This window comes from Prionailurus bengalensis, chromosome A1, assembly GCF_016509475.1.
Source record: "Prionailurus bengalensis isolate Pbe53 chromosome A1, Fcat_Pben_1.1_paternal_pri, whole genome shotgun sequence".
In the NCBI taxonomy this organism is placed as follows: Eukaryota; Metazoa; Chordata; class Mammalia; order Carnivora; family Felidae; genus Prionailurus; species Prionailurus bengalensis.
The window spans coordinates 115,872,086-115,899,209 of record NC_057343.1 but is presented as its reverse complement, the minus strand read 5'-3'; the positions used below and the strand labels follow the sequence as shown (position 1 = coordinate 115,899,209).

General features: G+C 39.8%; 1 protein-coding gene across 3 annotated transcripts in view; it reads left to right on the top strand.

Annotated features, from left to right (window-relative positions):
• SIL1 (SIL1 nucleotide exchange factor) overlaps positions 1 to 27,124 on the top strand; it is a 218,126-nt gene that overhangs the window by 130,952 nt on the left and 60,050 nt on the right. For all 3 annotated transcript variants that reach the window (XM_043589084.1, XM_043589092.1, XM_043589101.1), the window contains 2 exons: positions 8,172 to 8,363; positions 14,107 to 14,228. In XM_043589084.1, the coding sequence (XP_043445019.1) occupies positions 8,172 to 8,363; positions 14,107 to 14,228 (314 nt within the window). The remainder of the gene's footprint in view (positions 1 to 8,171; positions 8,364 to 14,106; positions 14,229 to 27,124) is intronic.

The window sequence follows — 27,124 nt, the reverse complement described above, 5'->3', positions numbered from 1 at the left end:
ATGAGGAACTTGAATGTCCATCTTCCACTTGGTGGTAGCAGGCTGCACTCTTATTCCTCCACCAGGATGGTGTCAGCAGAAGCCAAGCAGAGAGGCTGAACTTAGACCCCCCCTACCGATGGCAATGAGATGATGTGAGGCAGTGCTCTGCTATCTTGACCAAGATTGAACAGAGAGCTGGATTCAATGATTGAACAGACAGCTGGAATTTCTCCCCTCTGCCCAGTGGTAGAAGACTGTTCCCTGCTTCTCGTGCTGGTGTGTTACCTGCAGACACCAAGTGAGGAGCCTGGTTTCCCACCCTCCACATGGAAGTAGCAGGCTGGTTCTCCTGTTGGGATGGTGTCTTGAGACACCAAGAAATGTACTTGAATGTCTTCCCCTGCCTGACACTACCAAGGTGGTTTTTCACTTGGAGCTGAGGTGATGCCATTGTGTGTGTTGGCAGAGGTGGGAGGGTGGGGGAGCAGAGATGGAGGAGGGGTGGTGTCTAGGAGGTGGTGGTGAATGGAGAATCTATAGTCCTACCTTCTCCCTGGTGGCACTGACATAGTGTGAGGCATCATTCTGCTCCCCACTCTGGGGCAGTGTCAGTGAGGGTAAGTGATAAGCCCAAACTTCCACCCTCAGACCAGCAGCAATGAAGAAGGTTTCACTTCCCCCACCCAGGTGATATAGAAGCTAAGGAAAGACCAATGTAGAGTGTCCACTGGCAGCAGGTGATGTTGTTCTTCCTCCTAACTAGTAACTGGTGGTAGGATTTTGGAGAAAAGGGAGCTGGAGAAAGGGATTTCACAAATGAAGTTCTGGGCAACTCTCTAGTGACCCACATGAGAAACTGACCAGAATTAACATAGCAGAAGATTTGAGAACTGAACTAAGTTGTGGAACACTGCCAGGTTTTTAGATGAGCCTCTGGGTAACACATAAAGGAAACAGACCAAAATAACACTGTAAAGGGTCTGGAAACGAAACTGTCTTACAGTTACAGTCATACAAGAAGGACAGAATCAGCATATTAAATGTAAACATTGTAACTGCCTGCTGAAAAAGAAGATTGAATAGGCTTCATAGTTGTAAAACTTGATACCTAAAATGTCCAGGATAAAAAAAATAAATAAATAAAATAAAACAACCCTCACCATACCAAGAACTAAGAACATCAAACCTTGAATTAGGAAAGACAATTAACAAATGCCAAAAGTGAGAGGACACAGAAGTTTTGAATTACAAAGATTTCAAAGCAGTTAACATAAAAGTGGTTCAACAAACAATTGTGAAAACTCTTGAAACAAATGACAACCTCAGCAAAGAACTAGATGATGTAAAAAAGAATCAAATGGAATTTTTAGAACTGGAAAAATACAACCAAAATTGTTTAAAAACATTGAATGGGCTCAGTAGCAGAATAGGGAAGAGAGAGAAGAACCGTGAACTTGACAGAAATTACTAAAAAGTCTAAATAACAGAGAAAATGAATAGGAAAAACAGTGAACAGAGACTTAGGGACTTGTGTGATTATAAGAAAAGATCTAATATTTCTGCCATTGGAGTCTTAGGAAAAGAGAAAGAATACTGAAAAATAATGAAGACATAAACTAAGAAATAAAGATGGGAGGGGGGGTGCCTACGTGGCTCCGTTGGTTAACGTCTGACTTTGGCTCAGGTCATGATCTCACGGTTCATGAGTTTGAGCCCCTTGTCGGGCTCTGTGCTGACAGCTTGGAGCCTGGAGCCTGCTTCAGGTTCTGTGTCTCCCTTTCTGTCTGCCCCTTCCCAGCTCTCTCTCTCTCTCAAAAATAAATAAACATTAAAAAAAAGTTAAAAAAAAAAGATGGAAAAATCCCCAAATATGGTCAAGAGCATAAATGAATGGATTCTTGAAACTGAATGAATTTTCAGTAGGATAAACTCAGAGAAATCAACACCATGACTCGTCACAGTCAACCTCCTGAAAATGAAATACAGAAAAAATGTTGAAAGCAGCTAGTTAGAAACAATATACTGCTGGAACAATGATTGACAGTGCATTTTTCATTTGATACCACAGAGACTAGACTATGTGGCACAGTATTTTTCAAGTGCTGAAAAAAAAATTATAACCTTAGAATTTTATACCCAATGAAAATATTCTCATGAGTGAAAAAGAAATCAAGGTATTCTTGCACAAAAGAAAATTAAAAGAATTTGTAACCAGCAGACCTACCTAAAAGAATGACTAAAGAATATTCTCCAAATAGAAAGGAAATAATAGCAGAAAGAAACTGGAAACATCAGGAAGAAGAAAAGAACAATGAAATGTATCAAAATAAGGGAAGAAAGTATAGACTTTCTCTTATGTTTTAAAAATGTTGGATAGTTGAAGCAAAAATTATGACTTATTCTGCAACTACATATATTTTCAATATGAATTTTACTATCAGAATTACCACTATTTATTTCTTTGCTACACTTTGATCTTTCTTGGCCAGTTCTTTCTTTTGATTATCCGTTTTTATGAAATGTTACATGGATTTATCATTAGAGGATGATGAAGTCCTACAACTACACACTTGACATCTCTGTATGAACTGAGTAATGAATCCACAGTGACCAGTCAGACTTCGAAAGAAGTAGTGTGATCAGCCACTCATCACCATGAGCATTTATGTTATATGTAGTGATTTGTGGACTGAGGAGCTAGCAGCAAAGTTTGTAGTTGATGCAATTGTAGTTAACTGAAATCGGTAGTAACTGAAATTTGGGTAGTGTTGGGAGAATGGTGTTAGCTAAACTATAGTCCTTGAATTTGGCATGTTTAAGTTTGGTGCAAAGCAAAGACTGTGTCTGATTAAAGACTTGTATCTAGACTGTAAAGAACTCTAAAAGCTCAGCAGTAAAAACAACAACGTATTTAGAGAATGAGCAAAGGAAACGAACAGACGGACATTTCACCTAAGATTTGTGGATGGCAGATAAGCACTTGAGAAGATGTTTAATGTCATTAGATTTTGGAGAAATGCAAATTAAATCCTTAATGAGGTAACACTATGCATCTATTAGAATACCTACAACAATAAATGATAATATTAAATACTAGTGGGGATGTGGAGAAACTGGGTCTTTCACACATTGTTGGTGAGAATGTAAAATGGTACAGTCACTGTGGAAAACAGGCAGTTTCTTATAAAACCAAACATATGCTTATCATATGAGCCAGTAGTTATGCTTGTGGGCATTTATCCTGGAGAAATAAGAACTTAAATTTATATAAAAAAACCTTTATACAGGGGCACCTGGTTGCCTCGGTTGGTTAAGCATCCGACTCTTGATTTCAGCTTAGGTCATGGTGTCACGGTTTGTGAGTTTGAGCCCACATTGGGCTCTGTACTGGCAATGCCAAGCCTGCTTGGGATATTCTCTCTCTCTCTCTCTCTCTCTCTGTCTCAAAATAAGTAAACATTTTTTAGAAAGCCTTTATACAAATATTCATGTGATTTTATTCATAATAGCCAATACCTGGAAACATCTCAAATGTTCAACAGGTAAATGGTTAAGCAAACTGTATACCTATAAAGTGGAATGCTACTCAGCATTAAAAATAAATGATCCATTGGGGCACCTGGGTGACTTAGTCTTTTAAGCATCTCACTCTTGATTTCTACTAAGGTCATGGTCTCACAGTTCGTGAGTTCAAGCCCCACTTCGGGCTCCGCTCTGACAGGATAGAGCCTACTTGTGATTATCTCTCTCTGCCCCTCTCCCATGTGGGTGCTCTCTCTCTTTCACATGTTCTCTATCTCTCTCTCTCAAAAAATAAATAGACTTAAAAAAAAATAAATGAACCATTGATACGTGTGATAACTTGGATAGATCTCAAGTGCATTATGTTCAGATAAAAAAAAAACCTATCTCAAAAGATTACAGACTGTGTGAGTCCATCTTTATAACATTCCTCAAATGTCAGAATTATGGGTATGTAGAAAAAATTAGTGGTTGCCAGGGCACAGGGATGGGTGGGAGGATGAGGTGCAGCTTATAAAGGGGTAGCTCAATGGAGTTGTTTGGTGGTGGTGGAACAGTTAAGTAGCCTGATTGTTCTGGTGGATACATGAATGTATACATTGGATAAAACTGCGTAGAATAATACACATGTGCATATAAGCAAATGTGTACATGTAAAAGCTGATAAAGTCTGAATAAGGCTTATAGTCTAGTTAACAGTATTGTACCTTTGTTATTTTCTTGGTTCTGTTAGCATACTGTTGTTAGGTAAGATGTTACCATTGGGGGAAGCTGAACAAAGGGTACATGGTACTCCTATATTATTTTTCTCATTTTCTGTGAGCTTATAATTATTGCAAAATAAAAAGTTATTGTTGCTTTAAAGGCCTTCCTGAAGGCCAGGTGCACATCACTTTTGTGAGGTAGAGGAGCCTTGTTTCTTACCCTGCTCACTTGCCTGTCATCCAACAGCTCTAGGCAGTGACTCAGCTTCCCTGGACCTCTTTGCCCTTCCTTTGGCGGCCATCCAGGGTCCTTTAGCTGGGTGTAGGGGAAGCATTTCACTCTTGTTTTAACCCAAAGAAACAGGATATGACATCCCTTAGATGTGATTGCTCTGCTAGGAGCTTGGTCTTTTTTTAAGAGAGGCTGATTCATTTCTTTGGTTGGTGTTTCTATGGAGTACTTATAACTGGGGAGAAAACCCATAGGTAATAGATGAGCAGTTTGGAGCCGACAGCTATTCATCATTCTGCTTTTTATAAATATTCGTGCATTTTAATTTTTCTTGGAAGATAGAGACTCAAAACCACTGTGATCTTTCAGACTCTCTTTATGAACACTATCCTCTAAAATTGGGAAGTAAACAGGAGTGTCACATGTGTAAAGTATCTAATTGAAGTCTTTTATTCACCTCCAACATAACTTCGTTTTTAAAACTTTTGTATGTGTGTACAGTGCGGAGGGATTGAGAGAAAATTGAGACTTGAGTGTGGTACATAAAGTAATTTAGCCACTTCAGACAGTTGAACAAATTGTACACCTGTAGTTAGATTGACAGTAATGACAGTGATCTAATTTTCATCAGCAGATTGCTCCCACTCTGGTAGCTCTTTACCCACAGTTTCCTATGTCCGGTTTCCCTAAAATGTTGCTGGATTGGGCCGGGCAAAGTGAAGGTATTCAGTCATTGTAGAAGATAGAGAAGCAAGGTACAGATAATTTGACCTTAAACCTCAGCCTTTTCATGTGAGGTTAGGGGTTGAAGGTGAGCTTTCATTGCTTCCCTTGACTTCAGTGATTGCAACAAGAAGACTTTCCATTCTTTTTGAACATTGTAAGTCAGACTGGTATAAGTGAGCCTTGGAAAATCGTGTGTTTTGGGGCAGAGGTCTATATGGTTAGACTCTGAGGGCTGTCTTCTGTGGGCATCCTAGAAGGTACAGGTGTACCTTGGAGATACTGTGGGTTTGGTTCTAGGCCACTGCAATAAAGCAAGTTGGATTAATTTTTTGGTTTCCCAGGGCATATAAAAGCTATGTTTATTTTATACTGTACTCTGTTAAGTGTAGGATAGCATTATGTCTAAAAAAACCAATATACATACCTTAGTTCAAAAAAACTTTATTGCTGGGGTGCCTGAGTGGCTCAGTTGGTTGGGTGCCTGACTTTGGCTCGGGTCATGATCTCAAGGTTTGTGGGTTCGAGCCCTGCGTCAGGCTCTGTGCTGACAGCTCGGGGCCTGGAGCCTGCTTCGGATTCTGTGCCTCCTTTTCTTTCTCTGCCCCTCCCTTGCTTGTTCTCTCTCTCAAAAATAAAAAAATGAACTTAAAAAATTTTTTTAAAAAAGGAGCTTATTGCTGAAAAATGCCAACCACCTGAGCTTTTAGTGAGTTGTAATCCTTTTGCTTGGGGACTGTCCTGCCTCAATGCTGATGGCTGCTTGACTGATGAGGATAGTGGCCACTGAATTTTAGGGTGGCTGTGGCAGTTTCTTACAGTAAGTGAAGTTTGCCACATTGAAGAATTTCATGAACAGTTTCTTTGTAGCATGTGATGCTGTTTGATAACATTCTACCCACAGTAGAACTTGTCTCAAAAAATTGGGAGTCAGTTCTCTCAAACCGTGCTGCTGTTTTATCAACTAAGTTTACGGAATATTCTAAATCCTTTGTTGGCATTTTTCAACTTTCTTTACAGCACATTCACCAGGAGTAGATTCCATGTCAGGCAACCACTGTCTCTGCTCATCCGTGAGAAGTGACTCCTCATTTGCTAAAGTTTCATCATCCTATTGTAACAGTTTAGTCACATCTTCAGGCTCCACTTCTAATTCTGATTCTCTAGATATTTCTCCCACATCTGCAGTGACTTCTTCCACTGAGGTCTTGAACTCCTCACATTCATCCATGAGAGCTGGAACCTCCTTTTTCCAAACTCCCGTGAATGTTGATTTTTTGACCTCTTCTCATAAATCAACAATGTTCTTAATGGTATCTAGAACTGTGAATCCTTTCCAACAGGTTTTCACTTTACTTGGCCCAGTTCCATTAGGAGAATCATTACCTATGGCAGCTGTAGACTTACATAATGTATTTTCTTAATATTCTAATTGGAACTTAAAAGTTGAAGTGAATCCTTGATCCATGGGCTGCAGAATAGATGTTATGTTAGCAGGCATGAAAACAACATTAATCTCGTTGTACCTCTCCATCAGAGCTCTTGGGTGACCAGGTGCATTGTCCATAAGCAATAATGTTTTGAAAGGATTTTTTTTTCCTGAGCAGTATGTCTCAACAGTGGTCTCACCATAATTGAGTAAACCATGTTGTAAACAGACATGCTGTCATTCAGGCTTTGTTCTATTTATAGAATACAGGCCTGATAGATTTAGCTTAATTCTTAGAGGCCTTGGATTTTTAGAAGTAAATAAACACTGGTTTCAACTTAAAGTCACCAGCTACATTAGCCCCTAACAAGAAAATCAGCCTGTGCTTTGAAGCCAGGCATTGATTTCTCCTCTCTAACTATATAAGTCCTAGATGGCATCTTCTTCCAATAGAGGGCTATTTTATCTACATTGCAAATCTGTTGCTGAATATAGCCACCTTCATGAATTAGCTATGTCTTCTGGAAAACTTGCTGCATCTTCTATATCAGCACTTTTGCTTAACCTTGCACTTGTATGTTATGGAGGTGGCTTGTTTTCTTAAGCCTCATGAACCAATCTCCGCTAGCCTCTAAGTTTTTCTTCTGCAGATTCCTCACCTCTCTCAGCATTCATAGAATTAAAGTGAGTTTAGGGCCTTCCTCTGGATTAGGCTTTGGCTTAAGGAAATGTTGTGACTGGTTTGATCTTTTATCCAGAGCGCTAAAACTTTCTCCATATCAGCAATAAGACTGTTTTGCTTTCTTATTGTTCCTGTGTTCACTAGAGTAGCGCTTTGAATTTCCTTCAGGAACTCTTGGTATTCCCACCTTGGCTAATTGTTTGGCACAAGAGGCTTGTCTTTTGCTATCTCTTCTTTTGATGTGCCTTCCTTACTAAGCTTGATCATTTCTAGATTTTTATTTAAAATGAGACGTGAGACTCTTGCTTTCATTCGAACACTTAAGAACCCATTGTAAGGTTATTAATTGGCCTGATTTTATTATCACTGTGTCTCAGGAAATAAGGAGGCCCGAAAAGAGGTAGAGAGATGGGGGAATTGCCTGTCAGTGGAACATTCAGAACATACATAACATTGATCACTTAAGTTCACTGTCATATGGGTGTGGTTTGTTAACCCAAAACAGTTACAGTAGTAATCTCAAAAACCACTAATCATAGAGCACAGTAACAAATATAATAATAATGAAAAAGTTTGATATAGTCCAAGAATTACCAAAATGTGACAGACACAAAATGAGCAAATGTTGTTGGGAAAATGGTGCTGATAGCCTTGCTAAATGCAGGTTACCACAGACTTTAAATTTTTAAAAAATGTATTATCTCTAAGTGTGGCAAAGTGAAGTGCAATAAGATGAGATATTCCTGGGGTAGGATTTTTGGATAGTACAGATGAAAGAAGGTTTTGAATTCTGGAGCAGTAGTTGTTTGAAAATGGGCATCCATGGTAGACCACAAGAGTCTTGGGGAAATGTCTCCAATTGACCTAATTATCTCTTTGCTTCAATTATCTGCTTAGGCAAGACAGGCCAAGATTAAACGGCTCTTTCGCCCCATTGAGGAGCTGAAGAAGGACTTTGAGGAGCTGAATGTTGTCATTGAGACTGACATGCAGATCATGGTACGGCTGATCAACAAATTCAATAGTTCCAGCTCCAGCCTAGAAGAGAAGATTGCTGCACTCTTTGATCTTGAATATTATGTCCATCAGGTAATGTATTTCTTTGTCCATAAATCTGACTTTTAACTAACCTCTCTGACAACAAACCTCCTTGCCCTGAATCCTAAGGAAATAGCATCACCATCTTTACTTCTCTCTCAGGGCATATAGTACTTTTAACCTAGACCAATAGCTATTATACTAAGATAAATTCTAGAAGGGAGGGCTAATCTCTTTTTCATTGGGAATGTTAACCTCCATTATTTTTTCAACAGTGATGATACAGCAGAGGCAAAATAGACAACAATTGAAGAATGAAAAATTTAATAATGAGATAATTCAAATTTAAGATTGTGATAATGGCTCCAGAGTGTAATGTGGAAGTATATAATAGGGAACTTAGCCTAGTTAGAGGTGTTGAAAAAGGCTTTTGTAGATAAAGTTTTATTGGGACACAGCCACACCTGTTTGTTAATGTATTCTATTGTGGGGGCTATTTTTATGGTACAATGCAGAGTTTAATAGTTGTGTCAGAAACCCTATGGTTCACAAAAGCCAAAAATAATTACTGTCAGCCCCTTTGGAAAAGTTTGCCAACCCTTGGATCAGATTACTTTAGGCAGGGGAAATAACATGTGCAAAGAGTCTAAGGTAGAGAAGAGAGAGCTTGGTGAGACTGAGGACCTGGGAAATACTAGAGAGGATAGCATACCTAAAGTGAAAAAGTTAGAGTTTCAGAGAGGTGGAGTTGGGAATAGCAGGCTCTTTATGATTTTATCCTTAATTTTAAGACTCGTTAGAGAGTTTATAGCAGGGAAAGGACTGATCACACTTGGGCCATAATTATAATAGTTAATATTTATTGAGCATTACCACAGACAAACCACTTACTCAAGTACTTTGTACACATCATTTCGTTGGCTTCCACAGCTGCCTTTTGAGTGGGTGTTGTTATTAGTTCCATTTTATAACTGAGGCAAGTAAGACACAGGTCACATCTGAGATTGCCCACGTTCACCCAGTTAGTGAGTGCTAGAGCTGGGATCTGCAGTAAGGTCTGTCTGACCCAAAACTGTGCTCTTCACCTTTTGGTCACTCTGCCTCTTCCAGGATACTGGTATCATTTGAATGAAGCTCAGAAGGGCTTAGGTAGATCTAAGGAGAAGGAGCCAAGAGAACCTGTTTATTATTCAATAAATTAATTTATTGAATGCCAGTTAAGTACCAAGACCTATTACAGGCACTTAAAATACATATAGTGAGCAAAATTGGAGCTTACCGTATAGCAGAGACAGATAGATAATAAATGTAACTCATAAATAAATTATAGATGGTGTGTTTAAATTTGAAAAATGCTATAGGAAAATAAAGGTAGATCTTGGTAAGGACTGGCAGTGTTGGAAAGGAGCATCTCAGGCAGGAGAAACATCAAGTACCAAACCCTTAAGGTGGGAGCATGTGTAGTGTGTTTATGGAATCAGAGCAAGTCCATGTAGTTGGAGCTGAAAGAAGAGAGGGAAATAGATGAAGCTTAGATAATGAGAGGAAGATAATGGGGTGCCTTGTAGACCATGGAAAAGAATATGAAACTGAACATTATTAAAGGCTGTTGAGCATAAGAACAACATGCTCTGACTTGGCTTTAAAGGATCCCTCTGTCCATTTTGTTAAGAATTAGACTGGAGGCAGGGGGTGTGGGTAGAAGCACGGAAACCAGACAGGAGGCTATTGCGGTAATTCAGACTAGGGATGATGGTGGCCCAGGAAGACTGTGTAATCATAATCAAAAGCTTGTTTGAGATCCTCATCAAGATACAGATCTTCAGCATCCTCCCACGCATGACTGCGTCCTTGTTCTCTATAAACTAGGCTAAAAGACATTCTTTCTTTCTTTAGTATTTTGCCTGCCTTTGTGATGAGAGAGGATGAGTGTATACTCTATCTGCAGGAATTATGATGTGGCCTCTTCATCTTCTTTCTTTGCTCATAACTCTTTCTCAGGCCTCAAATAGCAGGTCTATGATCCTCTTAGAGAGAAAGTGGGCCTGAGTTCTCTTTCCCTTTTCCTGTCTTTCTCTCCAGGGTGAAAAACAAGAATTCCAACAGCTTTTCCGTTGCAGATATTTAAAGGATTAAGGATCCTAGGGGTTAGTGGCCAACTCAGTCCTGCTCTGATCTTGGGAGCTTTTATTTTTTTCTCACTTAACATACTTGGGTGGATCTTTAGGTATCAGGTTTCTATAGGCCCTGACTTTAGTTGAGCATAAAAGGCCAAAATCACTGGAGAACTTATATCCACAGGGCAGTGAGTACCCAGGAGGCTAGCAGGGCCCAGACAAAAAAAACACTTATTTTACATGTTTTATTTATTTTTGAGACAGAGAGAGAGCATGAGCAGGGGAGGGGCAGAGAGAGCGCGAGACACAGAATCTGAAACAGGCTCCAGGCTCCGAGCTGTCAGCACAGAACCCGATGCGGGGCTCGAACTCAGAAACCGCTAGATCATGACCTAAGCTGAAGTTGGACACTTGACCGACTGAGCCACTCAGGCGCCCTCCATAATTTTTTTCTCATGCAAGCCTGCCAGTTATCTGGTGGCGGGTCCTCTCTAGGGTGACGTTCTATTCTGCTTTCATGGGTTACTAGGTGGGGTAAAAAGTTTCTTCAACATCACGTAACTTAGTTTGAGGTCAGCCCTGGAACCATTTTCCTCGTGAGGCCAAACTTGGCTCTGTTGGCAGAAGAGTCATAAATGTTCTGAGTCATCGGCCTTTAGATTAGAAATACAAGGTTCTCGCTTTGGGCTGGTATGTCAGGCTATCATACCACAGTGTTGAATTGTGATTTCACAGGGGAATTAAAGGAGACACAGCTTAACCTTTAATTCTAGTTGTGATGGGGAGTTGGGTAATAAAGTGCTAGCTTTAAGGAAGATAGGACTCCCCTTGCCAGAAACTTCACCAGTCCACTCTGGTTCTAGACTCACTGTTTAGAAACTTTGAGGAGCCACAGGCTTCAAGGATCCAAACAGGCTCTGCCCTAGGACTCTTCACAGCTATATTGGAATTATTAAACAAGATTTGTGAAAAGCTAAACTGTGTATTTGGAAAATAGTGAGTTATTTATGAGGTACAGCCTCTGTCTGCCCCGTGTACCCTAGGGCAGTATGTTTGCCTCCCCTCACATGACTCATCAGTTATTAACCATCATTTCTCCCTTTCTCTGTTTCCTATACTCTCATTGCCTGTCCAGTGCTCTGTTCTCTCTTTTTTGCCAGAGTGTTGGCACAGTTTCCTTACTCATGCCTGCCCTTCCTCCCTCTGCCTTGAGTTTCTGTCCACCTGTCCCTCCCCAAACTGAAGGCAGCCTGGGGAAAGTTATGGCCCCAGATCTAGATGGGGAACTGCAGACCTGGGCCCTGATGATGCCTTCTCCTGTGTGATACTGAGCAGGGCCCAGATTTTGAAGCTAGATCTTCTGGGTGTGCAGTGAGCAGAATGATTCTTCCTCATCTTCAGTGAAATAACAAATGAGAAAACATATTGAAGAGATTGAGGTGCTTATCTAAATGTTAGAATTTATAACAACCTGAATTGTCTTTGTAGTAATAAAGATAAACTACATCTGCATCAGAACCTCCAGGACTCCGGGCTGTGTTGCTCTGCGGCTGTTAGACTGGCAGCTGCTCCATTAAGAACTCCTACCAGGTTTGACAAGTGGCCACCCCAGGCATGGAATGACAGGGCTCTGAGCCATGGCTTTGTTATCCAGAAAACTTGGAGGAGGGAGGATCAAAAAGAGGCAGTGCGTTCTTAGGTTTTAAAATTAGAGTATGTGAGAAAGGAAGGCTCTTGAAGTATTATTAGTGCTTATGTCAGCAAACAGTCAACTCTCAGTCTCCCTAGTTGGCTGGCCTATGGCCCAGTAATCACTCCTCTTCATAAGGACGGATTGGGACAGAAAAATCCCAGCCCTGGCTTAGGTCCGTTATGGCACAGCAGACTCGATGCTTGTTTCAGGACCCTGGATTGGCCAGGTCTTTAGGTCTCTGGTACCAGGGATCCATCCATTTTGTTGGCACAGATACCCCAAGTTGCCTTTTTTTTAATTCACAGTAGACTTTATTGCAGTAACATTTTTTTTTTTGATCAGATTTGTTTGTTGGTTTAACAGTTATTTATTGGGGTTCCTGGGTGGCTCAGTCCGTTAAGGGCCAGACTTCAGCTCAGGTCATGATCTCACAGTTCACGAGTTCTAGCCCCATGTTAGGCTCCCTGCTATCAGCACAGAGCCTGTTTTGGATCCCCCCCCTCCCCTGTCCTGCTCCCACACTACCTCTCTTTCTCTCACAAAAATAAACATTTTTAAAAACCCGATTATTTATTGAGTACCTAATTATATACTCGACGCTGTTGTAATCACTGGATCTACAAGAGTGGACAGACAGAAAATAAAACTGCTCTTGTGGAGATGATATCAGAATATATAAAAATGATCTTCGAAGTGGTAAAAACAGGCTAGTTCCACTCAGAAACACAGGAAGAATCAAAGTCCTTCAAACTCAGTTTCTCTGTTAGAGCCTTTGTCTAGTTTAGAAGGACAAAGTTAGGAAGTGGCTCTGTGGCATCTGGAGGAAAAAGGTGGGTAACAGATACATTGTTGGGCTCTAGCTTCCTGCATTGTCCTGATGATTTGTAGAGTGGAATCCACTTGTGGGCAGGAGGCAGCCTTTGTATCAACAAAGGTATTTCCAGTGGAGACCATAGTTACTGCATGAGGGAAACCGGATCCAGTGACCTTTCTGAGCAAGTTGAGTGTTGTTGTTCCAGGATATTAATGAGGCCTGGGGCATGATATTCCCTTTAGAATAAAAGAGAGTCTAGACTTGGGGCTTTGGACCTTAAAGGATAACCTAGACCAGTGCTGTTTGATAGAATTTTATCACACTATATAGCCTTTGAGAGAGACTTCTGTATACATTTTATCATGAGTGCCCTCACAGTGAGTCAGCCTTAGACTGTATGAAGTGAGGAAGAGAGAGGAGAGGAGGTATTATTGGTATTCTTCCTCTAGCACTCTGCTAGACCCCCCTCCCTGTGCAACAGGGTTCATGTTACATAGTCCCTTGACTTCTAATTAAAAAACAGCCTTTGGGGTGCCTGGGTGGCACCAGTCAGTTAAGCATCCAACTTGGGCTCAAGTCATGTTATCATGGTTTGTGAGTTGGAGCCCTGCATAAGGCTGTCTCCTGTCAGCACAGAGCCCACTTCAGATCTTCTCCCCCCCCCCCCCCCCACTCTGCACCTCCCCTGCTCATGCTCTCTCTCTTCCTCTCAAAAATAAACAAACATTTAAACAATAATAATAACAAAATTTGAAAAAGCCTTTTTTTGTGTGTGTGTCTGCTGTTTCCACTGCCTGCATTAGGACTAGACATCAATAGGAAGCATGGCACTATTTACTAGTCCTGACGATGTCAGATCTTTGTGTTAACAGCTTGTACATTTGGAGTAAGCTTTGTGATTCATTATGGTTTTAGAATTTTCTAGGACATGTTTGGCATAAACAATAACTAGGTGCCATTTCTGCCATTTCCACACAGGTGCTCGAAAATCATGTTAGATGAATTCAGAAATCTCAAATTTTTGAATTTAGGTTGTTTTTACATATCTTTTTCCAGTTAGAAAGGTCTCCATTGGTTTTTACTTGATTTTTTAGGCTTTTAGAATAGTCACCAAAAGAAAGGCAGTAATCCTTGATGGCTGGACTGTACTAAGCCATGTCTTTGTTACAGATGGATAATGCACAGGACCTGCTTTCCTTCGGTGGCCTTCAAGTGGTGATCAATGGGCTGAACAGCACAGAGCCCCTGGTGAAGGAGTATGCTGCATTTGTGCTGGGGGCTGCCTTTTCCAGGTGAGCGGCATGACATGGATGGACATCCCATTGGCAGAATTGTCGGGGTCCTTCAGGTGAAGTATAGCTTTATTTTTGGCCTGATTGGCCTGGAAGAAGGTTACACTTTAACTCTTTCTTGCACGTGCCTATCCACATTTTAGTGTAATCCTAATGAAACGAGAGTAAGAATTTGATTCTGCCCTTACTCCGAGTAGATATTTTTACCATGTGCAACTTTCTGTTCTGCCTTCTCTTAAGGACATTTAATAATGTACTATAGGTCACATTGTTTTGTATTCAAAGCAATAAAAAGTTACAGCAACCATAGCTAGTTGGGTGGGAAGGAATGAACTCTAAGAGTTGATCCTTTTGCAGCGAAGCCATGTCTGGTGATGAATAAATGATGAACCTGACCAAGGGGGGCCTCTTGGAGGGGATTATGTCTTCTGATTGTCTGGTACCAGTCAACATGCAATCAGGTTTTTGTACTCTCTGGTTGGGATTTGTTTTAATTTCACTTATTCTGGCTTATCCTAGAAAAGTGATAAGGCAAGAGGACTGGGGAGGCAGCATCTCTAAAGGGTGGATGCAAAAAGGTTTTTGGGTACTACATCACTATACTAAAAAGGTCAAGACGTCTTCAAGCTGCAGTTGGTCCTTGGTAGCTGTAGTTCCTTTCATTTTTGAAAATCTGTTCCTATCTGTTCCTGTGCCTCTAAAATAACCAGTATTCTGGATCTTGCTGCACGGGCATGGGTGGTAGCTGTTAGGGGTTGTTCTGCTTGAGTGCTGGGATTAAGATGTTGCAGCAGAAAGGCTATTTTGAACATTTCTACCATTGCAGGCTTTGTTTTGAAAAGATTTCCTTTGCCTTTCATCCATGTTTATTGTCGTTTAATCAGAATCTCTGGTGCCTTCTCATTGTGAAAGGCTTCAGCATCTTTTTTTAGTAAATTGAGGGGCAAAGCTGGGAAGGCTAGAAGAATTGTTGCATGAGGGAAGGCTGAGCACCCTGCACGTCTTTGTGTCCCTTATGGCTAACGTGCCTTGATATTCAAGCCCTGGTTATCCTGTGGCTGTATTGTTGACAGTCAAGGCTGTGGCTTCCAGGGTCCTCCACCTCCCTCAGTCTCGTCTACCAGGCCTAGACAGGCTCTTAGGAAGCCCAAGGAAATGTTTGCATGTGCATCCACTGGAATGGTAGAGAAACCGTGAGTTTGTCATTGGTAACATTGTGATTTCAGCCCTAGAGAGAAGTCCAGGGTCTTACCTTCAGGGCTTTAAAAGCTTGAGAACTTACTGAGGCTCACTTTTTGTTTCTCAGAAGCCATGAAATAACTAAATCAAACATTAGTAAGCTCTCTCCCCAGACTCTTTATGGAATTCTTTCCTGTAATCCCAAGTACCTTCTTTCTACTTTCAATATGAGCAAATGTCCCTTGCCATTGCTTCTGGAAACTCATTTCTTGGGGGAAACTGTGTAACATTCTTGATGTCACATCTTATTTAAAAGGAACTAACTAAATGACTTGAGAAGCATGCATTAGGTCTGGTTAGCAGGCCATAACTCACCATGGGGGTGTGCCAGTACATGGTATTATTAAGACTTCTCTGTGATTGTATTGGCATAAGACCACGTTAACATTTATGCAGCATCACTAAAATTTAAATAGAGATAAATATAAAATATCGCAACTTAGTGTTTTGGTGGCAAGCAAACTGCTGTATTTAAAATATTCTAGCCAAGCTTTTGATGGCTCACTGGAGGGCAGTTACAGTGACAGCATGGTATGGCGCCAGAGCTTTTGGAAGCCAAAAGCAGGCTTCTAAACATCATGAAAATGTCATTGTTTTATGCAAAGAGGAACTTGATGCAAGGTAACTGTTTCCATGCAGAGGGGCAGGCTTCAGTGCTCTAACCTGATATTCATGACTTACTGTTGATGTTCTAAGTGTTGGTTTTGCAGCTCCCTACCTGCCCCCGGCATACAGGTATGCACACACATACCATGCGTGTATACGCACGTGCGCACACACACAGTGTGTGATTGGTTGAGCTTGCTCTTTGTCAAGAGGGCATTCAAGGGATAGTGAGCATGTTGAAAACATAGTCTCAGTGTTATTTAGGCATCTTTCCTCCTTGTTTTCTGCTTATGGGCAAGAATGCTGCTCAGTCCAGAAGTTCAAGTTTTTGGGACGACCAGTCAGACCACAGCACCAAGAGTCAGAAGATCTAGGTTCAAGTCCAGTGTCTGTTCTTTACTGATTGTTTGCCCACAGTCAAGTGATTTCACCTTTCTAAGCCTCACCTTTTCTTTTTTTCTTTTTTCAAATTTTTAATATTTTTACTCATTTTTGAGAGAGTGCAAGTGGGGGAGGGGCAGAGAGAGAGGGAGACATGGAATCTGAAGCAGGCTTCAGGCTCTGAGCTGTCAGCACAGAGCCCAACACGGGGCTTGAACCCATGGACCGTGAGATCATGACCCAAGCCAAAGTCAGCCACCCAACCGACTGAGCCACCCAGGGACCCCAAAGCCTCACTTTTTCATTTGTTAACTAAAAATAATGATAGCTGTTCTCTGCATCGCAGAAGGTTGAGTGAATGTGAAATAACACAATATACAACATGTCCTGTGAAAACGATTATAAAGCTCCTGTCAGTGATAAGGGGTATAACATCATCATGTTCACTATGTGTCCTTTTTACTATTGAGTTTTCACTGTAAGGCAATTTTTATTTCTTTTGTTTTCACAGTATAAACCTTTATCTTCCTAATTTTCTTCTCTGCTTCTGTCCTACCACATATATATCTTGGTACTAATCTTGATGTTTCATGAGGGTGTTTATTTGCCTACTTGGGTTAATTGCTTAATAAAGCCTCCACACACATTTCTGTGGATAAAGAGATATCTTGCCTTATGTTAAACATGAGGCAATTATTACAAGATCAAGAAGAAAGAGTTGACGTAAATGCAATTGACATGGCCAGTGAATGTGACATGGCCCCTGTTCCCTTACTTAAATATTATTCACACTTACGTATGGGTCACAGACACTCATTTTTTGCTGTTTGTTGCCTTTGTATAAGACTGGTCACTCTCTTGCATAAGAAGATAGGCAGAGATAGGGAGATTGGGGTCTGATGCCTTTGGCAGCTTCATTTTTTCATGGTTTCTTTCTTCCTTCCCCATCTCACTGCCCCTTCCCCCCGCCTCCCCCCATCTCCCTCTCTTTCCTTCTCTCTCTGTTCTGCTTCCTTTTTTATTCTTCAAGTCAGTTATTTTCACTGGCCTTTCTCTGACCTGATATCATCTCATAAGGGCACTTGGGTCTGTTTGTGTACAGTCTGACTTACCAGGAATCTCTGGCATTCTGGACAAGTAATTTGTGCTTCTGTGTGTGAGAAGTCTCTGAAAGGCCTAGTGAATTTGAGACGCCATGCAGCCTCCTGTAATCTGGTTTCAGTTTTATTTCTCAAAGTAAGAAATACTTTGGCTTCTCTGCCAAAGTGCGGGCTACCTTCTTTTGTTTCCTCTTACCTCTCTATGTGTAGCTTTTACCTTTTATCTGTCAGGAGTTAAATTATCAAGAAATTGGTGTGCTTGCCCCAGGGAACGCTGGCTTTTGCTGTTCTCGTGCCCCCTTTTCCATCGTTTTCATGTTCTGTATCCATCTTTAGTAATTCACATTCTCATCTGCATATGTATGTGTTATTATGCAATTATATGGGGTTGTAGGTTCTCACTGAAGGCAGTACTTCTGTTTGAACTCTCCACAGTTCATAGGGGTCATGGACCAGTGCCTGGTACAAAAAGGGATGTACATGTGCCCTCAGTCATACTGCAATTAAATTCTGTTATGATGGATCCCTGGAATAGGATTCTGTTCTATCCTGTCTCTTCTGGTCATCTGCCTAGGAACCTCCTTAGCAGATTTTATGTTAGTTACATCTCCTTATAAAATGAATGTCTCCCCTGCGCCTGACCCTGTACTCTTTACGCCATGCTTTCTTGTCCTTCTGGTTTCCTCAGTTATACTCTTCCCACTAAAGTTTTACCAATTCATTTTTTTGCCATTTGGCCAGTGTCTTATCACCGAGTCCCATCTCTTCCTGTTGGCCTCCAGCTTCCAGATGTTTATCCTGCCATCCTTAGTGAATTTCAGTGCCCATCTACATCTTCTCTTCTCTTTCTTGATGGCTTTTATGAGTTTGCTGGGGATTAACATTCTCCCCTCTCTTGACCTTTATCCTTAATTCTGTTATTCACTACACACCTTGAAATTCATTTCCCATTTTTTTCAACATCTTATGTTCTCTGACTACTTCCATTATTCACATTCTCATCTCTACTGCTGAACCTGGCTTTTAGCCTTAACGTGAGCTCCAGCCTCTGTACATCTATTTTCCCCTTCCATCAGTGTTCCTCACCTTCTCCCCTCTCTCCAGGCTCCTTCCTCTTAGTTCACAATGTTCTCAATTACTTATCCAATGGCTCCTTACCACTACCACTTTACTGTTGCCTCCAGCATGACAACCTATATGTTCCTTCCCTTCCAAACTCATTAAAAGAATAGACAAAAAGGGATCCAATTAAGTGCACATGAGCATTATGTTCCTACCATTCCTGAAAATTTTCAAGAGTATTTTGGAATCATTAACATCTCTGTAGCAGTCAACAATGTCAATCACTCCTTTCCTTTGGAAACTACTTCTTGGGGCACTTGGCTGGCTCAGTCAGTGGAGCATGCAACTCTTGATCTTGGGGGTGTGGGTTCGAGCCCTATGTTGGGTAGACGTTATTTAAAAATAAAATCTTTTTTTTTAACGTTTATTTATTTTTGAGACAGAGAGAGACAGACCATGAACGGGGGAGGGTCAGAGAGAGAGGGAGACACAGAATCCGAAGCAGGCTGCAGGCTCCGAGCTGTCAGCACAGAGCCTGATGCGGGGCTTAAACTCACAGACTATGAGATCATAAATTGAGCCGAAGTTGGACGCTCAACTGACTGAGCCACCCAGGCGCTCCTAAAGATAAAATATTGAAGAAAAAAAAAAAAAAAAGAAAAAGAAACTTCTTGGCTGCCATGTGATTGTGGTCCTTTGATTCTTGTATTTCTGAAATTAATTATTTCCTCTCCTTTTCCTTTTATGGCAACATCATCATGTTACTATTTCCTAATTATAGCTATTCACCAAGATTTTTTCTGACATTTTCCCTTTGCTCTCTCCCTTTTCTGTACCAGTGGTTCTGTCTATCCCCATGTTTTCAAATCCTGCCTCATTGTGGATGATTCCAGTATGAATGTTGAAGTCTAGCTCTTCCCTCAAGTCTCATCCTCCATTTCTACCAGTCTAATTGCACCTCAAACTCAAGGAGAAAAAAGTGGAATTACTTTCTGTCTCTCTCACAAACTAAGTTTTTCCTCCCACATTCTCTTTTTATCTATTCTTGGCAGTGTGATTGTCGTAGTTACCCAAGCTTGAAACTTTTGAGGGATGTTTGAGTCGTCTTTGTCTCTATTTAGTTACTTACTTGGTGAATGAATCTTTTGGATTTTTATTTTCACTATTGTGTCTACTAAAAAATGATTTCCCTTTTTTAAGATCTATTTTAAGGAACTTGGATAATTGTGAGGACAGCAACATGTTCAGAGAGGGAGGGTTCACTCTCCTACTGCTAGGAAATGAATAATCTAAACCAAGCACACTAATCCCAATCTCTGTGGATGTAGATTGATTTAGAGATGTGCATGTGACCCAGCTCTGACCAAAGAGATGTTTGCTTATAATCTCAGAAGGATTTTGCTCTCTTATAAAAAGTCCAGGGGCACCTGGCTGGCTCAGTCAGTAGAGCATGCGATTCTTGCTCTTGGGGTCTTGAGTTCGAGCCCCATGGTGGGTGTAGAGATTAGTTAAAAAGAAAGTAAGGAGACTCTGGCCACCTCTTTATTCCTTGATTGCAGTTGTCTTAGAAGTATAGCAGTTTAGATTAGTGAGGTGAGAAGCCCAAGGACAAAAAGTCAACATGCTGAGGCACAGAAATAAAAGAGGGGAAAAGATAGAAGGAGACTGAGTCCTTTATGATAGAGTGTAGCCACTATACTGATTTAGGAACCGTCTACTTCCATACTTCTTTCGGGAGAGATAAATGTCTTTGTTTTTAAAAAATCAGTGGTAGTATTTATTATGTTACTTGCAACTGAACATATTCGTATTAATAAAATCTCCAGGCTCTCTCTGTCGTATCTTAAATTCCTCTTAAATTCCTTTTGCTTCTTCACAGCATTCATCTCAATTTGCGGTTATATCTTTGTTTGATTACCTGTTTATTGTTGATAACCTTAGACTGTATGAGAAGGATAGGATTTGCTTTCTATCCCAGTCTGGTTGTCTCCCTAGTATATAGCACAGAACCTCGTACTGAGAGCTAGGAAATAATTACCGAAAGAATAAATGAAGAAACAAAAGAAAAAGCTTGTACCCAGGAAATGAAATGTTTTTCCACATGGGGGTGGTGTGGTGAGTGCTGTTGTTACTATTAATGGTGTAACAGTGGATGATTCAGATACCATTCTTTGACCCTTTAAAATCTAAAGTTGAGTTGTGGAAATAAGTATGTGTCACCCCCCCAACTCCCAGTCCCAGCTGATGGCCCAGAAAATAGAAGATTAGAGATTGGGATGAGGTCAGACATTGGAGATGTCAGCGTTTGATAAAAGTCCAAATGTGACTCCAAGGAGTAGTTCTGATCTCTTGACTCCAAGAACTAATTTTTCACACTCCTCTAGTGACAGGGGAGGTGCCCAAACAATTTTATATCTGATAAGTTGATTAGCATATTAGCCAAGATTGGCCCTAGGGAGTTGGATAGCTGTAGCTTTTAAGGCTGCATTCAAAGTCTGATATATTTTTTCAAATGGCAATTAATGACAAATGGAGAATGAGCTCTAAGCCTGACTAGCCATCCTGACTACTGCAGAAACCAAGACTTCATTCTGGTAGGGAGGTACCACTTGGCTTAATTAACTTGTCCCTTGAGCATTTCTTTTGAATCTATCTCTGTGATGTGCCCCTGCCTCCTCCACATCCTCTAGCTGCCTTCAATTTTTTTCATTATTGACTACCTCCTTCTTAATTTCTTCCTTGCCTAACTCCAGTCCACAAAGTTTTTTCCTTTCAACTTTATTAGCATTTGTCTGGACTCCTAAACCAATTCTTAAATACCTGTAATTCTCTGTGTATGCCAGTTCTTTCCTGTTTCCCTAATAGAATTGAAAGCTTCTTGAGAGTGGAAACTGGTTCCCAATTCTGTGGTACCCACAGAACTTTAGAGAGAGTGTTTTAGAGCATTTCATGGTACAAACTAAATGGTCTAACTTAAAAGCTGAAATCACCAAAAATTTGTAGGAGGAATGAAGCCACTAACAGCAGGGAAGCTTTTTATTTTCTGTTTTGTGTGATTTTTCTTCCAATGAATCTATATTATATTTGTAATTAAGATGTAAACAATAATGTAAGATGTAAACAAAATGAAATGGGGAACCTGGAGACTTCTTTATCTAGCAAGTGGTGGTTCACATTTCACGAGAAGCGTTCATGGTTCAGAATACCCGAAGTTGCTGGATTAATAAGCATATAAACATTTCCTTAAATGCTCAAATCACCCAACAAACTGTAGGGCCACTGCTTTGTATAACGGAAGGGGAAATTAATAACATCATATTCTTTATGTGGTAGCCCTGCAAGGAAGTGAGAGAAGTCCTAAAGACAAATATAATGGAAAACACAAATCCTAAGTGAATAAGGAAAACTGAAACTTAGAACAGTCCTCGGGACATTGCCATTCTGTAGTAGCCAAGAGCTTTTGGTTTCATGGCTTTGTAAACTGGGGGACAGGAGACAAAGCCTAGGGCCCATGAAAAGAAGAATTAGAAAAATGAAAATCTACTCAAAAGGAGATATTAAGACAATTTGGTTTTGAATAGAAGGGAGAAAAATTCCCCAGAAAATTCCTCACCCAAGCCAGCCCTAGAGTGCATTTGGGGTGGAAATCATATTCCTTTTGTGGCCTGAAAATTGTCAAGCTGTGAATTTAGGCTAAAATGGTCTCATAAATAACTGGAAAAAATGTTTGCAAGTTATATTACAGATATAGCATTAATACTCCTAATATTTATAAAGAACACCTAAAAATAGAGAATAAACACAATAATAACCCTACCGAAAAATGGGCTAGACACACACAGTTCGCAGAATTAAAAAAAAATGTAAATGGCTTAACCCTGTGAAAAAATGCTCACTCATAAGAAGAGAAAAACCAATTAAAACTATACCAAGATACTGTTTCTCACCTACAGATTGGCAGAAATCCAAACGTTGATAGCATACTTGTTTTGTGAAGTTGTCATGAAATAGGTTCTCATACGTTGTTGGTGGAACTATAAAATGGTACAGTCCTTATTGAAAGAAATTTGGCAGTACCTAGCAAAATTGCTTATTATTTTCTCCCCTTGTAATAATGATAGTTCTACTCCCAGAATTCTATCCCTAAAGTACATTGGTAAAAATATGAAATGATATGTGTGTTCACCATTATTCATGGTAGCACTCATTATAACATTATGCATTTGCTTTTTGTAATAGCAGAATGCAGGAATGTCCATCATTAGGAAACTGACCAAATGAATTATATAACTTACTGCATGGAGTACTACATGGTCATAGAAAAGCTCAAAGAATATTTTTATATAATATAGACTATTTCTATTGTGACACATTTTAGGATACGTTGTTAAATGAGAAAAAGCAGGTAAAGTATGAATAACTGCTATTAATCGTGTGCATATGCTTCTATTTTTAAAAATGAAGGATAGATGGTTATGTTATAGGGAGTGGGACTTTCCAGTTATGCAGATATTTTATATAGTTAAAAAACTCAAAGTATAAAAATTAAGAGCTAAATGAAACAGTTGAATCTATCTATAGAATTGGTGGCATAATCACACAGGGAGAACTATTTTGTATGATTTTGAAACCCAATAATTTGTACATCTCTATTTGGATATATCCTAAAGGCAAAAAAAGCCTGCAAAACTTCAGATATCTTAGTGTTGATGGAAGTGTTGGTGTTGTTATTCTGAGACTGAATTGTGGGATGAAACAGATGAATAATTATGCTGGTTTCTCTGAGAACCAGGATTTTCAGCATGACAGAAGGGAAATACTAATGTAAAATTGGAGATTGTGTAAAATCCCCCTTAGTCCTGACTTTGAGTTGGAAGTACTAGTATGAACTCATGATGAATTTTTTTCCTTAAAAAGTGTTGGGTTTTTTTTTTTTTTTTTGCTCTTTCCATTAGGTAAAAAGTTAAACCCAATAACAATGATCAATTCTCACTCTAGATTGTCTTTTCTAAATACCATTTCTGTCTAAAATTAGATTTTCCACTAAAAGGAACTGTGATTTCTTGGAGGAATTGCAGATGTCAAGTCTGGACTAAGACATGTACAAAATGATGGTGAATATCTTGTCATAATAGAAAATAAGGAACCTCTGAAACACTTAGTAGGGTCTTGTGTCAAGGACTCATTAGTCAACATGAAATAGTTTCCATTGGCTATCATAACTGCAATGAATTAAAGCAAATCAAATCTATATATATATATAAATCAAATATATGTATCAAATCAAATATCTATATATCTATATATCCCCAAGTTCATCATCATGTTTTAAAAAATTAGCCTATTTCATTAATCATCTTTGGAGGCTACTGGGTGGGAAACCAATTTCTAATGAAAAGTACCAAATAAATAGAAATAATAAAGCATTTATCCTACCTTTCCATATGATGAGAAACTTCAGTGTACTCAAATAGTTGATGAAGGGAAGTTCATCTTGACAGAGAAATTCTAGCTAATAAAGGAAGACTGGAGTTAGAATATCACCATTTTATAATGTTTAATGAATCATTGGATCTTGGCAATGATCATCAGTGGCTGCTAACATCCCACAAAGAAATGGAATCGAACATTATATGCCTTGCAATGGATGGTGTGATGTACATCCAGATATCCCTTCCAGACCAACCAAGGCATTTATTTCCACAAGTCTGGGAGTATTAGCTACTCAAGGCTCATGATTCTGTTCCTCCAAGAATTAACCCAGAATGAACCTGCTTTACCCAAGGTTATGGCCTCTTTCTGGGGCTGCCCACTTGCTGCCAGAGGTTTAAAGGACTTCTACCCTTGCCTCAAAGGGGACAACTCTGAAAAACTATTCTATCTCTAGAACTCCCTGTGGGATCAAGTGAGACCTCTTTTGGAACTGCATCACAGTCCACCTTCTCTCATTGTCTAATCTTGATTCCCTCGTCCCTCAAAGATAATGTTCCCAAGGGCACTTGGTAGTAAACCACTTGCCTACAAGTCCTAGAATCTATTTTCTAGGGAACTTGACTTGGACATGCCTTCTTATAGAAGTACACACCACCACCCATGAAGTCATCTGGATAGAAAATCAAATCTGAATCTGATCAAGATCCAACTTCTAATTTAAAGGAAATACTGGGGACAGGGGCTATATTAAGTGATGTAATGGACACATAATCAGAGAAACCTAGACTGTTTGAAACTATAGAATTATGGAATTTTTCAATAAACAAATTATAAGAAAAAATGGATTGAAGCCTGTAAATTAAAAGATAATTAAGATAAGTATCAAACAATTATACTGTATTTAGATCCTGACCAAATCAGCAATCTCTTAAAAAATTGAGATAATTGGAGTCATTCAAACAATTCCTTAGTATTTAATAATCCTGAGGAATTATTGTTAAAAGTTTTTAATGTGAAATGGTATTGTGTGTTTTTTGAAGTCATTTTAGAGAAACCATACCAAAAAATTTATGAGTAGAATGATAGGCTGTGTGAGTTTTGCTTTATGCTTGTATGGAGGAAATGTGTAAGTGCATGGATGGGGGTATAGATGAAACAGGACTGTCCATGACTTCATAATGTTAAAAGCTGAGTTATGGGCCTGCGCAAGATTATCATACCATTCTCTGTCTACTTCAGTCTATATGAAAGTTTACATAAGAATAAGTTAAAAAAAATGTTCCCAATAGACAAAATTTGCAGGTTACTAATAGAAACATGTATATAAATCCTCTTTGGAGGAACACATCTTTTTTTTTTTTTTTTAACTATTTAAAATGCTTTAAAATTTATTTTTGAGTGTGAGGGTGCCAGCAGGGGAGGGACAGAGAGAGAGGGGAATAGAAGAGCTGAAATGGTCTCTGTGCTGATAGCAGCAAGCCTGACGCAGGGTTCAAACTCAAAAACTGTGAGATCGTGACCTGAGCCAGTGTTGGACACTGAACCAACTGAGCCAACCAGGCACCCCTGGAGGAATATGTCTTTTTTTTTCTAATTTTTAAAAAATCTTTATTTATTTTTGCAGGCGGGAGGGAGAGAGAGAGAGAGAGGGAGAGAGAGAGAGAGAGAGCAAGAGCGAGCAAGAGCGAGCAAGCAGGGGAGGAACAGAGAGAAGAGGGAGACACAGAATCCGAAGCAGGCTCCAGGCTCTGAGTTGTCAGCACAAAGCCCGATGCAGGGCTCAGACTCACGAACTGTGAGATCATGACCTGAGCGGAAGTTAGATGCTAACCGACTGAGCCCCAGGTGCCCCTGGAAGAATACATCTTAAATGTAGGCCTGAAAGCATCTCCACAAAGAAAAAATTCCAATGATTAGGAGCTTACAATACAAATATCACAAAACAGTCCAAAAAATAAGGCATTATCTGTAAAAGACAACAGAAGCAACATAATCAGACCTGTGAAATTATAGGTAGTAAAATTCTGAGGGTACAAAGTATAAAATAATTCTCTTACTATATTCAAAGAAATAAAAGATTTTATCAAAAGTATGAGTAAAGAATAATGTACTATCAAAAATGACAATGTCCAGCAAAATTTGGAAGAGATCCAAATAGGCCTTCTAGAATTGGAACATATAATAATTGCAGTTAAAAATTAAGTATTGATAAGGCAAATAACTGGATAGACACAGCTGAGGAATAATTAAGTGAACTGGAATACAGAATTGACAATTACCCAAAGTACAGCATGGAGAGACAGAAATGGAAAAATGAAAAGGGAAAAAAGAGGTTAAGAGGTAAAGAGAATAGAACGAAAAGTATAACATGAGTTCTAGAAGGATAAAGAGAATGGGAAAGAGGCTTTATTTAAAGAGGTTTGGTTGATACTTTTCCAAAATTGATGAAAGACATGAATTGTAATTCAAAAAGCCCACTGAATCTCAAGCAGGATGATTAAGAAAAAAATGTTCTAGGGGCACCTGGATGGCTCAGTTGGTTAAGCATCTGACTCTTGGTTTTCAGCTCAGGTCATGATCTCAGATTTTGAGTTTGGGCCCCACATTGGGCTCTTTGCTGACTGCGCAGAGCCTGCTTGAGGTTCTCTCTTTCTCCCTCTCTGCCCCTCCCCTGCTCTCTCTGTCTCTCTCTTTCTCAAAATAAACAAATAAACTTAAAAAAATTAAAAAAGAAATGAAAGAATGTTTTCTAGCGATGTCATGAAACTATGCAAAGATGGGGCTATGAAAGCAGGTTTTTGACAGATTTGTTATCAAGTACCAGGAGTAGCTCTTGGCAAAAAGGAGGGGACATGGATTTGACTACAGGATTCTTAGCCTACTTGCTTGGCCTGAAAACTAGGCTCTAATGTCATTTTCAACAGCTCTACACAGTAGTTGCCACCATGATTTCATTGCCTATGACATTTCTTCCTTGGTTCCATGTGCATTTTATTAACATCTGGATTTAAGGAAGATTATACCATGCTTCCCAAAGTTGAGGGTACTTCAGGTTTGCCAGGCTTCTCATTAAGT